The sequence below is a fragment of the Lissotriton helveticus genome, chromosome 5_1, assembly GCF_964261635.1.
Source record: "Lissotriton helveticus chromosome 5_1, aLisHel1.1, whole genome shotgun sequence".
Lineage (NCBI taxonomy): Eukaryota > Metazoa > Chordata > Amphibia > Caudata > Salamandridae > Lissotriton > Lissotriton helveticus.
Genome location: NC_136065.1, coordinates 623,683,499 through 623,700,019, shown reverse-complemented (window position 1 = coordinate 623,700,019; position 16,521 = coordinate 623,683,499). Strand labels below are relative to the sequence as shown.

Below are 16,521 nucleotides of genomic sequence, written 5' to 3'. Positions count from 1 at the left end.
CGGCGGGCTGCCCACCCACCCGAGGCGGCGGAGGTCCAGGAGCGACGTGAGGTGCGTTACAGGGCGACTTGTAAATAGCGCCAGAGTCTGGAGGACAGCCAGCCAAATCCAGATATCACATGGAGCACTATCGCTGTGGGGCTCCCAGGCTGTGCCAGAGCCGAGCCCTGCTTCCCCCTAAGGCCACCGCAGGCGTCAAGGCCGGCCACCAGCGCCCCGGGGATCATAAAGCCCACGCGGTGCCGGTCATGCACCACCTCGTCTGCAGGCCGGGAGCCTGCGCTGTCCCCTTCCTCACCTGCTCCGCTATCGTGATTGGTTCCGTAGGGCCCCTCGGCTGCCAGGCCCCTCAGAGGCGGTGATATCGTAGGTCAGGACCCGGATAATGCAACCGGTCCCCGCCACCGAGTAACGCCGGCCAAGACCCCTCTCTGCAACTCCAGCGCCAATGGGGCATGCAGGCCAGGTTTGCAAATGGCGGCGCCCTCCGCCGCGACCCGGCGGCACAGGCGAGGCACAACCAGGCAGCGGGATGGCCCCCCCGGGCGTTCTCCGTGTGCGAGTAGTGTCCCCAACGGCGCTCCTCGGCAGGGCAGCCCCCCCCGCTAGGTCAGCTCAGGAGCGGGGGGGGAGAGAGACAGATCCGCCGCCGCCTTCGCCGCCCCTCGTCGCCAGCACCCTTCTCCGAGTCGCAGCAGAGGTCCCGGGCGATGCAGCCCCCCCACGGGGCCTAAGGCAGCGCCCCCGGTCGGGGGGATCCGGAAGCCGAGGAGTCGTCTGTGCGCGGCTCTTCGCCAGTCGCTGCTCACCCCCATCGCGGTGCAGAAAGCCCGGCCCCTCTCGTCACTCGAGGCCGGGGATCACAGGGCCGCAGATCGCTGGCGGGTCGGCGGTCGCTCCTGAGCCTCCGCCGGGGGAGCGCGCCTCACCGGACCTCTCTCCTTCGCTCTGGGGGTCACAGCAGGCAGTAGGGGCACCGATAGGTCGGTGCTCCAGGTGCTAAACAAGGCTAAGCGGAGTTCGGCGCCGGAGGGACTCTAAAAGACATCTTACTCCGTTGCCATCTTGGCCACGCCCCTGCCTCCTGTGTTTTTGATGCGTGTTGGACATCGTTTTGCTGGTCTAGATGCTTTGGGCACTTTGCCACTGCTGTTTACTGCCAAAGTTCAAGTGCTCCCTTTGTAAATTGTTGTTATGGATTGGTGTTTCCATGATTGGCTTGTTTGATTTACTTCAGTCTTTAGTACAGGGCACTGTGTGTGCCCAGGGCCTGTAAATTAAATGCTGCTATTGGGCCTGCAGCACTGGTTGTGCCACTCACATAAGCAGCCTGTTAATGTAACTCAGATCATCCACTTAGGGTAGGCCCAAGGTACCCCTGTGAGCAGGGTGCAGTGTATTTGAAAGGTAGGACATGCTTTGGTGCGTGTGTCTCATGTCCTGATAGTAAAATACTGCCAATTTAGTTTTTCAATATTGGAAGGCTACCTGTTCCCATTGAATAGAATGGGGAGTTTGCTTATAACATTTTATAAACATAACTAACCCTGGGAACAAGGTAGGAAAATGAAGTTTAGGATGCCTGAGCTCAGAATGTTCAAATGCATCTTTTAGTGAGGGTGATTTTTACATACCGTGTTTGAAAATACCACTTTTAGAAAGTAGGTATTTTCCTGCTTAGCCATCCAGTATGCATCTGCTAGGATGTGTATTGACTGTCTGGCTTTGGAGTGACAGGTGCTGGGGAGGTGTTGGGGATGTGCAGTGACTCCAGAGAGTCTGGATGAGTTAGGGCTGAGTTGAATAGACCTGGGCTGCATTTAGAGTATGGGAGGAGATTTCCTTTCACCTGAATGGGCCTAGTCTGCCTTCCACAATGCTGTCTCTACCTCCTGCCAGTAAGCTGCACCAGAGGGGCCATACCTGGTTTTGACTGGGAACAGGGCTTCTCTGCCACCAGAGAACAAAGGATTTTGCTGTATAAGTATTGAGGCCCAGATCCCAGAACTTTAGATCACTTTTGGGACTTCAAGAGGAACCTCTGCCAAGGAGAAAAGCTGTAGAAACTGGAGGAGTACTGCCCCTTTGCTGTGTGCTGGCTGGGGTTGGCCTGCAGTGGCTGTTTCAGCCAAGGAGAGGAACAGTGTGCACATCCTGCTTGAGAAAGTATCTCCAAGGGCTTGAAGTGGAGCTTGGCCCCTGTTCAAGAGGTCTCATGAACAGCAAGAGACCCCACCATCCTTCTGGGCATCATCTCTCATTCCTCTGGTTCCAGTCCCTGCAGAAGAAAGAGCAGCCAACTCAGTCACCAAGTCCATCGCAGACTCCGTGTCCTGAAGGCACAGTAGAGAGCACCACCTCATTTCACAACACAACCCTGGTCTCACCGACTGTCAACGAGCCGCTGCTTGCACTGCATCCTGTGGGCATCGCATTCTGCAGCCCTTCGCTACATGCTGCACAGATGTCACCGACTCTGTCACTGCCCGACTCATCCATCAACCGGCTCCACCGCTGCACTGTGACCTGCTAGCACCGCATTAAGTTCCGTCTCACCCAGCAAGGCAAGCTTGGTCCTACCCACTTCATCAATGAGTCTCTGCTTGCACGTGAGGACACCGCATGCTGCAACACTTCCATCTCACATTGCAACCGTGACGGTTGCTCTGACTGACTTGCATCGGTGTGTTGGCCACAACAAGAAAGGTACTGTCTCTGAGTTTGTCGACGCTTTAGCTGACCGGTATCGATGCAGTTGGCTGGAATTGTTAGACTCTGGCGTGTTCAGTATCGCGGTAGCCCCAGAAGGAGCTACCGCGTTGGAGGAACTATGTTTCAACTTTATTCCTGCAATTTAAAGGTTACTTTGCACAATAACTATTTTTAAGAGTATTATATGTTGGATTTTTGTTGTTTCCAGTCTTTTTGGTTTAGATAAAGTTTTGCTTATTTTTCTAAACTGGTGTTGTGTCCATTTGAAGTGTTTTCACTGTGCTACTGTATGCATGCACAAATGCTTTACACATTGCCTCTGACATAAGCCTGTCTGCTCGTGCCATGCTACCAAGGGGGTGAGCAGTGTATCTCTCTTACCCTGACTAGAAGCAAGGGTCCCTATTTGGACAAAGTTACCTACCTCTGCCAACTAGAGACCCCCATTTCTAACATTGGTGGCAGCGGTGGGTTCTGGACTTGCATTTGTGCCTTACATACAATGATTGGTGTACACTACTAGCATAGTGCAGACCATTACGCAACCACATACTATTACTGATCTTTTCTTTTTGGATTTTCTGCAACTTAAGATATGCCAATTTTTTCATCATGGCCAAGCCAGCATCCATTGAATCTATTGAAAGTGAATTTGAAGAGGGTAGGGTGGAAACCTACAGTGTCTCAACTTAAAGCCATCTGCAAGAAATGTAAAATCTCTGTGAAAGACGTGACCAGAAAGAATGAATACAAAAGGCGCTGAGGGCCTGGTTAGAATCCAGATATGCCGGTGGGCGGGATGAGGAGCGTCTGGTGGAGGCAGAGAATTTGGATGGGCAGCAGGAGGGACTGTTGAATCTGCCGGGGGTACCTTCCAGAGATGGCAGCAGTGTCTCTTCAAGAGGTATGTCTCTAGAGGAGTTGGAGGACAAATACAGAAATAGGGTGCATGAGAGGCTGGGGAAGGAGAGTGACATGGAAAGTAAGAAATTGGAGTTAGAAAATCAGAAATTGTCCATGGAGGAAAAGAAGATGATTTTAGTGCATGAGAGAGGTTTGAGGGACTAGATCTGAAAGCAAAAAGTATAGAGTCTAATCACCATGGTGGCAGCGTACCATCAGTGCCTGGAGAAGGGAAGGTGTACATCCCCCAGGAGGTTATTAAGGATTTCACAAAGCAGGAAGACATTGGTCAGTAGTTTAAGGCCTGTGAGGTAGCAATGAGGTCCTACAGAGTCCCTGAGAGAGACGTTGGAGTGGGATTGTGGAACCGCTTTGTCGCTGAAGGGAGGAGCACATTCCTTGTATAGTCCCCTGAAGATCAGATTTCTTATATTCATATGAAAGAAACCTTGATAGCAAGGTATGGTTTGACCTCAAAATTGTACAGGCAGAAGTTGAGGTCTTGTAAAAAGCTGGAGTCAAGCACTTGGGTGGAGTATGGCTCCTATTTTTGAGGAGCACTGGATGGATGGGTGAAGGGTAGTCATGTGAATGATTTGCAGGGGCTCTATGATTTGATTGCGTGGGAGCACTAGTCGGATAATTGTTTTCCAAAGCTACACCAGCACTTGATTCCCAGTAGGCTGACTGACCACAGGAAGCTTGCTGTGGAGGCAGACCGCTGGGTCAGTACCAGGGTCTAAAAAGGTTGTGTGGGAGAATCCACCAAAGGTGGGCAGGGTCCCCAGCAGAAGAGTGGGAGGGACAAGGATAAACAAAAGGAGTACCGAAAATGCCCTAAATAAATCCACAAGGGAACCAAGGGAAGGGTTCCCAGCCTCCCACTGAAAAGAAGCAATGGGTCCCTATAGGTAAGCCTGGTCAGAAGGGCCCCAGGACATGTTTTGCTTGTGGCCAGGTGGGCCACTTTATAGAGGATCCTAGGTGTCCCAAGAAAGCCACTACTGGACCCACAGGTGCTCCGCCCCATGAGTTGGCTGGTGGAGCCTTGGGGGAGTAGTTGGGTTCCCAGGAGGGGTGGCGTTCCACAGAGATGACCCTGGTCTCTTTAGGAGACAGTGGGATGGTCCCAAGAGTTAAACTGGCAGAGAACAGAAAAACATATAGGCAGTGGGTGACCATCAATGGCCATAGTGTGGAAGCTCTGAGAGAGCCTGGAGCCAGGGTTCCAGCTGTGAATTGTCGGCTAGTGTCTGAAGAGCAGGTAGTCCCCAACACATTCTACCCAGTAGCTGCAGCTGACAACTCTGAGAGCCTCTGCAAAGTGGCACAGGTCCCCTTTGAGTGAGGGGGTCTCACATACTTTGAGAATGGCTGTGAGGTCAGCCATGGCTGTTGACTGTATGCTAGGCAACGATTCGGAGGGCTCCCATTGGGAAAAGGTAGCGAGGAAGACTCATTTAGAGATGTTGGGTCTGCCTGAGTGGGCTTGTGTGACCACTCGGTCTATGGCAGCCGGGACAGGCAATCAAGAGGACGGGAGCCTGAAACAGTGGCCCAGGTGCCTGCCAGAAAGAGAAGAGGCAGGGGGCATAAGAAACCGGGCCCGTAGTAACCATAGTCCAGGAGGAGGCAAACCCTGAGGGGGATGCTCTGCAGCCTACAGGGGAGCAAGTGGTGGAACTGGGGGACCTGCCTGAGCTGACCCATTGACAGCAGGAAGGGGGCCCCTCCAGGCAGGAATTCTGCCAGGAGCAGCAGAAGTGCCCTTCTCAGGTTGGTTTGAGGCAGCAGGCTGCAAACCAGGCAGCAGGTGATCAGTCTCGATCACATTGGATTTTTTGGGAAAATAGTCTCCTGTATAGTGAGCCTAAGGTTGCTGAGCCTGTGTCAGCCCATGTGCTGGTGGTACCCCAGCGCTTCAGAGCCTTCCTACAGGGTCTGGCTCATGATGTGCCTTTGGCAGGGCATTTGGGGCAAACAAGACCTTTGAAAGTCTTGTAACCCACTTTTACTGTCCCCAAATATGGAAGCACTCTGACATGCATTGTAGGCCTTGCCAGACTTACCAGGCAAGTGGTAAGAGTGGGAGGAAGTACATTGCTCCTCTCTAACCTTTCCCTGTAGTCAGTACCCCTTTTGAGAAGGTGGGTATTAACATTGTGGGGCCTCTGGATCCCAAGACAGCCGTTGGTAACAGGTTCATCCTGGTCTTGGTAGACCATACCACCCTCTACCCAGAAGACATCCCTCTCCGGACTGTGGCGGCCCCTGTGGTGGGTCATACATTGATGGGGATTTTCTCCCGTGTGGGGTTCCCCAGAGAGGTGGTGCCCGACCGGTGTACCAACTTCATTTCCAAGTATATGAAGTCCCTGTGGCAGGAGTGGGGTGTTATCTACAAGTTCACCACTCCTTACCACCCACAAGGTAATGGGCTGGTTGAGAGATTCAACCGGACCCTTAAGCGCATGATTATGGATCTCGGTGAACCCATGAGGCATAAGTAGGACGTCCTCTTGCTATACCTTTTGTTTGCTTACAGGGAGGTGCCACTGAAGTTCTTAGGGTTCAGTCCCTTTGAACTCCCGTATGAGCATCCTGTAAGAAGACCACTGAGTCCAGTCAAAGAAGGCTGGGAGAAAGCTTCCAGTAAACTGCCCCAGGATGTATTAGCTACATGCTGGCCTTCAGGAACCAGACTAAACGTTTTCGGCAACTCGATCAGGCAAATGTGGAAGCCAGCCAGGAAGAGATAAAACAGTGGTATGATAAGAATGCCACTCTGATCGAGTTTCAGCCTGGTCAAAAAGTGCGGGTCATGGCCCCAGTGGAGCCTTGTGTGCTCCAGGACAAGCGGACTGGGCCATTTGAGGTGGTGGAGCGCAAGAGTAACGTCACCTATCTGGAGGACTTGTAGTCTCCAAAGAACCCTTTGTGGGTCCTGCATGTGATCCGCCTTAATCCCGACTTGGAGAGGTCCGAAGTGGACATGCGCCTGGTGACAGATGCTGGAATGGAGGAGACTGAGCCTCTTCCTGACCTCCTTACTGCTAAGGAACATGATGGATCAATCGAAGGTGTGCCCCTCTGCCCCGCCCTGACTCCTGAACAGCATAGTGACTGCTGCCAACCATTGGGACAGTGGGCTGCTCTGTTCACCCTAAACCCTGGTGTCACTAAGTGGTGTGTCTATGGTGTACACACTGAAAACCATCCTCCTGTGAAGCACAACATTTACAGAGTGACTGACAGGGTCAAAGCCTGCATCAAAGAGAAGGTCTCCAAGATGTTAGTGCTAGGGGTGATTGAGCCCTCAAACAGCCCTTGGGCCAGCCCAGTGGTCTTGGTCCCAAAGGCTGCCGCACCCAGTGCCACGCCAGAACTCCGGTTCTGTATGGACTACCGAGGGCTCAATTCAGTCACCAGGACTGATGCACACCCCATCCCCAGAGCTTATGAGCTCATCAATGGGTTGGGATCTGCTAACTACCTCAGTGCATTTGATTTAACGTCTTAGTACTGGCAGATTGCCTTAACTGATGGGACAAAGGAGAGGTCAGCATTTTCAATGCCAGAGGGGCACTACCAATTCTGGGTGATGCCCTTTGGGTTGAAGAATGCCCCTGCCACCTTTCAGACGTTGGTCAGCCAGGTGTTGGCTGGACTGTAGGATTTTAGTGCTGTCTACTTGAATAACATAGCAGTGTTCAGTGTCACTTGGGAGGAACATCTGCACCACCTCTGGGAAGGGTTGAAGGCTCTGCAAAGGGCAGGTCTCCCGATCAAGGCCAGCAAGTGTCAGATCGGGCAGGTTTCAGTGGTGTACTTGGGACACCAGGTAGGGAGCAGCCAGGTGCCGCCCCTACAGCCCAAGATTGATACCATTTTGGCTTGGTAACCCCCCAAGACCCAGACAGATGTGAGAGCCTTCTTAGGACTCACTGGGTATTAAAGGGGATTCGTCAAGGGTATTTGCTCCATTGTTGCCCTCTTGACAGAGCTGACTTACAGGAAGCAGCCCAGGAAAGTGAACTGGACTGACGCCTGCCAAAAAGCTTTCGATGCACTGAAATCTGCCATGTGCACGGCGCCCGTGCTCAAGGGACCCAAATTTTCACAAGAATTCATGGTGCAGACTAATGCAGAGCATGGTGTGAGGGCTGTGCTCTCACAGCTAAATGAGGAGGGCATAGACAACCCTGTAGCCTTAATTAGTGGAAGGTTACGTCCATGGGAACAGAGGTGGAGTGCGATTGAGCGTGCAGCTTTTGCTGTGGTCTGGGCGCTGAAGAAGCTGAGGCAAAACTTGTTTGGGACTCACTTCCGGGTTCAGACCGACTATAGGCCCATCAGATGGTTGATAAAGATGAGGGGTAAGAATCCAAAGTTGTTGAGGGGGTCCATTTCCCTAGAGGGGATAGACTTCATGTGAAACACCAACCTGGTACAGAACATGCCAATGCTGATGGTCTGTTCAGATTTTTCCGCATTAGTGAAGAGAACTCCCTAGAGTGTGGGTAGTTCACCCCACATTTCAGCTGGAGGGGACACGTGTTAGACCTTGCATCATTGGCATGGGTTTCCCCAGTGTTTTTGCATTTGCCTCCTGTGTTTTTGATGTCTGTTGGACTTCATTTTGCTGGTCTAGATGCTTTGGGCACTTTGCCACTTCTGTTCAGTGCCAAAGTGCAAGTGCTCCTTTTGTAAATTGTTGTTATGGATTGCTGTTTCCTTGATTGGCTTATTTAATTAATTAATTAGTCCCTAGTACAGTGCACTTGTGTGGCCAGGGTCTGTAAATCACATGCTGCTAGTGGGCCTGCAGCACTGGTTGTGCCACCAACAAAAGCAGCCTGAAAATAAAACTCAGATCTGCCACAGCAGTGTCTGGGGGCAGTCTAGTACTAAAACAACAGGTGATGGACAGAATGCAGAACATTGTCCTACATTCACCCCAGTACAGAGATCTGGGCCTAAATCCATCGTTTTTTTGCACTCCACACCACCCCAGGTCAGACATGGCCATATGCAAATCAGCCTCGACCATGTGCCTCATGGGAACAGTCCAGCCCGAACTGCCAAGCCATGTCTTTCCTGGACCGGAATCAAGCATCCAAGGACCGGTTTCTGGCTATCAGCCGTCATCAGCCTGGATAGCTTGACTCCAGTGGTGTGGAGAGCATGGGACTCGCGTCTGAGCATACCCATCCCACTCGGGGCGACAAAGGCAAAAACAACAGGTGATGGACAGAATGCAGAACATTGTCATACATTCACCCCAGTACAGAGATCTGGGCCTAAATCCATAGTTTTTTTGCACTAGAACTGCCATGTCGAATTAGCAAGTGCACCCACTTGCCAGGTCCTAACCTTCCTTTTTCTTACATGTGTATCGCCCCTAAGGTAGGCCCAAGGTCCCCCTGCAAGCAGGGTGCCGTGTATGTGAAAGATAGGACATGCCCTGGTGTGTGTCTCATGTCCTTATAATGAACTACTGCCAATTTCGTTTTTCACTATTTCAAGGCTATCTGTTCCCATAGGATATAATGGGGAGTTTGCTTATAACATTTTATAAACATATCTACCCCTGGGAACAAGGTAGGAAAATAAAGTTTAGTATATCTTAGCTTAGAATGTTAAAATGCATCTTTTAGTGACGGTGATTTTTACATTCTGGGTTTGAAAATACCACTTTTAGAAAGTAGGCCTTTTCTTGCCTAGCCATCCAGTATGCCTCTGCTAGGATGTGAATTGATCTCCTAGCTTTGGAGTGGCAGGGATTGGGGATGTGCAGTGGCTCCAGAGAGTCTGGATGAGTCAGGGCTGGGTTGAATAGACCTGGGCTGCAATTAGAGTAGAGGGAGGAGATTTCCTTTCACTTGAAAGGGCCTGGTCTGCCTTCCACAATGCTGTCTCCACCTCCTATCAGGAAGCTGCACCAGAGAGGGCAGAAATGGTATTGGCTGGGCACATGGCTTCTCTGCCCCCAGAGAACAAAGGATTTAGCTGTATAAGTATTGAAGCCCAGACCCCAGAAATGTAGACCACTTTTAGAACTTCAAGAGGAACATCTGCCTAGAAGAAGAGTTGGAGAAACTGGAGGAGAACTACTGCACCTTTGCTGTGTGCTATATGGGGTTGGCCTGTAGTCTCAATATTGCGCACGTTCACGGACCCCTGGGGAGACATATCTGAGGAGCTACAAACACATCATCTCATACAATACCTCCATGTCATGGGTAACGGCTCCCATGTAATTCACTGGCTAGCACAGGCCCTCCTAACGCACACACAACGCTCCACACAGCCATTGCGAGACAAATGGGCGACGTCCCGAGGGAGGGGATGGGTGGAAAAGGAGTGGGCGATGGTATTGGCTAGCCCTGTTCATATCCCACGCAACTCCCGTTTTAAAATTATACAATTTTATATTTTACACCACGCATATCTATTGCCAGATAAGATTAACAAATATTTCTCGACCACCACTGCTGGGTGCCCCCGATGTTCCCTGGTTGGCGCGGACCTTTTACATATGCTCTGGGAATGCCCCTCTATCCTAACATTCTGGAATACGGTAACGGCCTTACTGACACAAAGCGCTGGCGATGGTCTACCACACACATGGGAAGCATGCATCCTAGGGTTGTATAGGAGGACTAAATTGAACAAAGTACCAGCTAGGTTCTGGGACCTAGGACTTATCACTGCCAAGCGCAGGCTCACCAAGCGCTGGAAAAAGAGTGAACCCCCACACACTAAATACTGGTACACTTCCTTCACTAACTGGGCGCGAGCAGAAAGCATCACACTACACCGGGAGGAGACAGCGGGTTTGAGGAAATTCTTCATTGCGCAACTCTGGGATCATACCCTGCGATCTTTCCAACAGGCAAGTTTGGGACAGGGAATCACCTAGCTGCGGCCCTCTCTAAACTGGCCCTGATCGGCAGATGCGAAGGAATGCCCCGTTCCCACCCCATCGCTGCCTCGCTCGGGATAGCGCACTAGAAGCGTCGTATGTCTATGCAGAGAGGCACTGCTGTGGAGATATGTTACGCCATATACCTGACACCCGCGTGCCCCTAGCGTTAACACCCTGGTACCTGCCGGATGCCACTGGGCCGATCTCCCCCCCTCCCCTGGGCGGGGCCTGCACCCCGCGGAGCACTTGACACCCATTATCTTGCTCTTGGACCCGAGCACTTGCCTCCACGGCCGCACATTGACACTCCTCACGACACTACAGATCTCTTAACACATCCTGTTTTTCCTCATACCACCCTTTTTATTTTCATTCTCCTACATCATCCCTCATGTTGCTGGGGACCCTATGCCTTCTCCCTGTTTTGTCCCGTTCCGTTTTCTCCCCTAACGGTTTCGTTAAGATGTTACGGTGGTTCTCTCCACCGACACGCCTGTTGTAAAACTATATATATATTGCATTGGTTGATGGTCTCCATCTGACACTCAGTACTCCTGATTACCCACCACATCTGGTGACACATCACGCACTGCCTGTTGGGAAGGACACAGGGAAGATGCGGAATCACTGGGACATGCCGCCCCGCCAAATCTCACCTCACAAAACTCCAGGCTGCATTGCTCTGGATGCAGAGTGACGTCGCACCCATTGCGGCCCCAACAACTATTCATATTGTCCTGGCATTTCTACTGCACGACCTGGAATACATAATGATTGTTTTGCTATGCGTTATAATTGCACTGTATTGCCGTACTGTTACCATGCAGCATATGTGAGTTATTTCCTCTTATGCACTGCATATTTGTGTATTGATTATGTAAGCCAAAAAACCAATAAAATATATTCAAACAAAAAATGGGGTTGGCCTGTAGTGGCTGATCTGCCAAGGAGCGGAACTGTGTGTGCATCCTGCTTAAGAAAGTATCTCCAAGGGCTTGAAGTGCAGCTTGGCCCCTATTCAAGAGGTCTCATGAACACCAAGGACCTCACCATCCTTCTGGGCATCGTCCCTGGGTCCAGTCGCCGCAGAAGAAAAGAGCAGCAGACTCTGTCACAGAGTCAGTCGCAGTCTCCGTGTTCTGTAGGCACCGTAGAGAGCACCACCTCATTTCACAACACTACCATGGTCTCACCGACTCGGTCAATGAGCTGCTGCTTGCACCGCGTCCTGTGGGTACCTCACTCCGCGCAGCTTCGCTACACGCTGTACAGACGTCACCGACTCCAATCGCTGCCTGACTCATCCATCAACCGGATTTGCCGATGCACCATGACCAGCTAGCACCGCATTTAGCACATCTCACCCTGCAACACAAGCCTTGGTCTTACCAACTCTGTCAACAAGCCGCTGCCTGCACTGAGCCATGAGGACACTGCACACTGCAACGCCTCCATCTCACATCGCAACCACAACGGTTTCCCCAAAAGACTCACATCAGCGTGTTGGCCACAACAAGAAAGGTACTGTCTCTGAGTCTGTCGACGCTTTAGCTGACCCGTATCGACATGGTTGGCTGGAATTGTTAGACTCTGTCGTGTTCAGTATCGCAGTAGCCACAGAAGGAGCTACTGAGTTGGAGGAACTGTGTTTCAATGTTATTCCTGCAATTTAAAGGTCATTTTGCACAGTAACTATTTTTAAGAGTACTGTATGGTGGATTTATGTCGTTTCTCATCTTGTTGGTTTAGATAAAGTTTTGCTTATGTTTTTTAACTGGTGTGGTGTCCATTTGTAGTGTTTTCACTGTGTTACTATATGCATGCGCAAATGCTTTACACACTGCCCCTGAGATAAGTCTGTCTGCTCGTGCCAAGCTACCAAGTGGGTGAGCAGGGGTTATTTGACCAAGGGTCCCTATTTGGACAAAGGTACCTACCTCTGCCAACTAGAGACCCCCATTTCTTACACCGTCCTTAAGGGTTTACGTACCAGTTATGACTGGCCAATGAGCCAGCTGGAATGACCGGCTGGGTTCACTTCCGACCGCCGTCATTGTAATACGGCGGTCGAAAGTGAAACTGAAGATGTCAATCTGAAAGCCTCCGACCGACATCAAAATGAGGCCCAAAATATTTAGTGCACATTATTTTTTGTAAGATGATGTTTTTGCTAACAATATTTTGATGTACAACCCAACAATTGCCAAATGCATGGTGAGGTTTGTAAAGTGCCGTAAACTGGGGATCGTCCAATACCCTATGCTAATTTTTAACAAGTGCTGTATTTTCAGGATCATGTTATGCCAAATGCTTCTGCCTGTCTAGTGCCATAAATTGGTAATTGTCTACCGCTACAGTGGTTTCTGCTTTGTGCCACATAAAATAAGTGTTTGTCTAGTGTTGCATTCTGGTATTAGTGTATAACATGCATGTGACAGCTTTAAATCGTGCCAAGGTTCCCACAATCTTTCATGCATCTAACATCAATAAAATTAGTACCAATAAGTTTAATAACTATTCCAATAATGTGAAATGCTCAAATTGCAGGAATACATTTCCAATCACGATTGTGTTTCTCATGCTATAAAAACGTTTTGCTTCATGATATAACAGGTGTCTTTCATTCCCTCTTCCTGTTGAAATCCCTGTATTCTGGTTCTTGTCCCCACAGCTTCATGTTAAAGTGGTTCTGACGACAGCAGTGAAGCCAGCTACACTCCCCAGCCAGGCAAGCACCGTCAGTGTCGCACTATGCTGGATTTATGGTTGGGGCATCACAAACGTCTTCAGCTACACTCTTTCCGATGTACTTCAAGGTGCAAATGTTCCTTTTGTGAATCAAACCAGTTGCAAAAGGAGCTACGGAGACGATACTATAACTGTGAACATGATCTGCGCTGGTCAATATGGCAAAGACTCTTGCAAGGTAGGACACTCCCAATAAACACTGCAGTCTGAGTTCCTCTCACAGGTCACACTCTTTCTCACAGTATTTCTTCTTCTTGCATAGGGAGATTCTGGTGGACCTTTGACATGCAACGGGAAATTGGAAGGAATTACGTCCTGGGGATACAGCTGCGCGACAACCTTCCCTGGGGTCTATACTAGGGTGGCCAGTATCCGTGCCTGGATAGATTTAATTCTGGCCTACAACTGACACCTCATCACGGTTGAACTTCTGGATTCCAGGACAAAGACTGAGACACGTTCAAACCAGGCACACAGCCAGGCATGCACACAATGTGTGCCCAAAGGAAATGTTTATTTATTTCAAGCATTTGTTAGGTAAATGTTGTTTATCTATGATATGAACACATGGGAAACAGTCCAGTGCCCAGAGGAGTTCCACATATAGCAATGCTATCAATGTGTTCATCCTTTCATTCTAATTGGTGTCTCTCATATGTAAGAATGCTTTGCTCTTTCTTCTGCTTCATCTTGTTTATGAACTTTCTCACCTAGAGCCTTTACTTCCCCCTCTTAACTGCATTTTAGACACAAATTTCCAATTGTGAAAGCCAAAAATTAATAAACACACAGGCAGTGAAATTCAAAGTGTAACGTTTTAATCATCACAGCTGCAAGGCACCAGGTGCCATTCCTGACTTTCTCGACATACAAACACTTACATGAGGTTTTATAAGTTGCAATACATGTTGCACAAATAATTCCATCCAATAATGGCCAGTGCCCAGTGAAAGGATGAGGGGTTTCCAAACATGTTTCCAATCATTAATCAGGGTAAACATTTGGCTATACATGGGTATGGACTTATGAACTGAGCATATGAAGCAAAGCAACAGTTTGTCACGTACACTTGTGACTTTATCATTTCTCAAGGATTTGTGCTTACAGTAAGGGTACAGCTACAGGCCAGCAGGCCTTTGTACATTCTGAAGGGTTCCTATTAAATTTCACTTAATGGAACCTGAAGCAAGCTGAATTCCACGTCCTCACCTCTCATGCTGAGTAGTTTCATTTAAACAGACTTAATGGCCATCCTTTCGTCTTCTTGCTCCAGGCCTAACTTTTGTAAAATTGTGAACCTGGGACATCATAGGTGTAACAAAGGATAGGCAGCTATTCCTATACCAACCTCGCAGCAGATGAACGTAAGTTAAGTTTCCAAATACAAAAACATCCCATTTGTATCTAATTACTTCTGGAGTTAACCCATTAATTTCCCCTTCCTTCTGGAAGTGTGTAAATGTAAGTATTGTTGGCATATGTTACATGTATATTCACAGGAAAAAAACAAAGGTTTCAGTGACGTTATAGTTAGTAATTAGCATTTAAAAAATCTTTGAAATTTGCGGGAAAAAATAAAGATTACTGGGACGTTATAGTTAGGCTGACATTTCACCCGTTCAAAACCAGAGAATTTAAGCGGTTATATTTAGCTGAACTAACTATAGCTCGCCCCCCGCAATGCACTGCTGATAGCGTTACATATGACATCACTCATGACATGGTCAGTGACATCAGTGATGACATCAATGATAACATCTCAAATGACATCACTGATGAAATTTGGGGCTGCATGGAGGGGGCACAAGCCCCTCCAAGCATTGATCTTCGTTAATATAGCCACGGGGAGGTGGCGGTCACAGACGGGCTTTGGGGGGCCTCGTAGCTCCCGCATTGAATGTATAAGCCTCGGGAAGGTGGCGGTGCCCCGCATCTCATTTTTTCATCATTGCCCCTGGGACCTCGCCCACCCGGGGGTTTAAAGGAAACATAGTGTGGGAGGCTGCGCTTTCTTTTCTCCATTTTTTGCAAGAATTTGCGGATCCACCATAAATCCAGCGAATTCTTTTTACAAAAATATTTTTGGGCCCTTCGAGACCCTGTGGGACCCCTTAAGCAGGCCTACGGGGTCAAGGTGTTTCTACCCTGACCCCTTTTCTTGTTTTTTCATGCTTTTGTACCTTTTTTCTTGTGATTCGGGTAAACCGGGGCACAAGATGGCTGCCAACACTTCCTGGTTTGAAGTGTTGGCAGCTAATCAGATTGCAGGCACAACATTGCGAGGGTTTGCGGGTCCTCCATGTCCCCAGTTTAATATCCAAGAAATGTTTACATTTTTTAGGAATTACTGAACAGATTTACACCATTTAACAGAGAGAGTGCTTTCTGAGCCAAGAGCTACCTTTTGCCAAATTTGGTGTAATTACGTTCAGCAGTTCAGGCTGTAGCCTTGTCTAAAGTTTCCTATGGAAAGTAACATGAACACAATGCGTTTTGGGACCCCCCTTTTTCTAAGCCCACGCCTGATGAATCAGCCCGAATCTTTGAACACAGCTGCTGACTTGACCACTACATTAGTTATGAAAATTGCACGAAGATTCGTCAAACGGCGTCAAAGATATTGGCAAATAAACAAACGCTTTTCCAATGGAAACTAGGTCCTAGCTATAACTAATTTATTATATATATATATATATATATATATATATATATATATACATATATATATATATATAACAGCTTGCAAGGGAGATAGGTGATAGGAGATAGGATCTCAGATGTACAGTGGCTCAAGTGCTATTCTTGATTGAGGAATCCAAGTTTTCTCTCTAGGGCCATATGTACAAGCGATATATATACCAATCAACGTAAGAGTGTCAACAAAACTAAAGTAAAAAGCAAAGATAAAAGACAAGAAAGGTTCAAGGTGTCATAAGTTTACTAGCACCAAAATAGATACCAAGTTAGTATGGAGGTGAAATACACATGCTCCGTGTAAGCTAAAAGGACCCTCAGGCCCCAACTCAGAGTTGGTAGCCAGTTGTCTTCATTGGGTCCCAGGTAGTAGAAAAGAAATCAGAATTGGTGATTAGGGTGAATTAAAAAGAGTATGGACTACTCCTCCAACTGAGACAATTCTTTTTAATGAGAGGGTAGTTCTAACTCCGTTAAAACCAGTGAAACAAAGCGGACTGATAAGTGGTTGTGTTAATTTGAACCATAAAGTCCTA

At 48.9% G+C, this 16,521-nt stretch overlaps 1 protein-coding gene across 1 annotated transcript in view; it reads left to right on the top strand.

Annotated features, from left to right (window-relative positions):
* Positions 1–14,081, top strand: part of LOC144752525 (trypsin-3-like) — a 149,157-nt gene extending 135,076 nt beyond the window's left edge. Inside the window, exons 5-6 of the mRNA XM_078640426.1 lie at positions 13,215–13,469; positions 13,554–14,081. Coding sequence (XP_078496552.1) covers positions 13,215–13,469; positions 13,554–13,700 — 402 coding nt within the window. The 3' untranslated portion in view covers positions 13,701–14,081. The remainder of the gene's footprint in view (positions 1–13,214; positions 13,470–13,553) is intronic.
* The last annotated feature ends 2,440 nt before the right edge of the window (positions 14,082–16,521 follow it).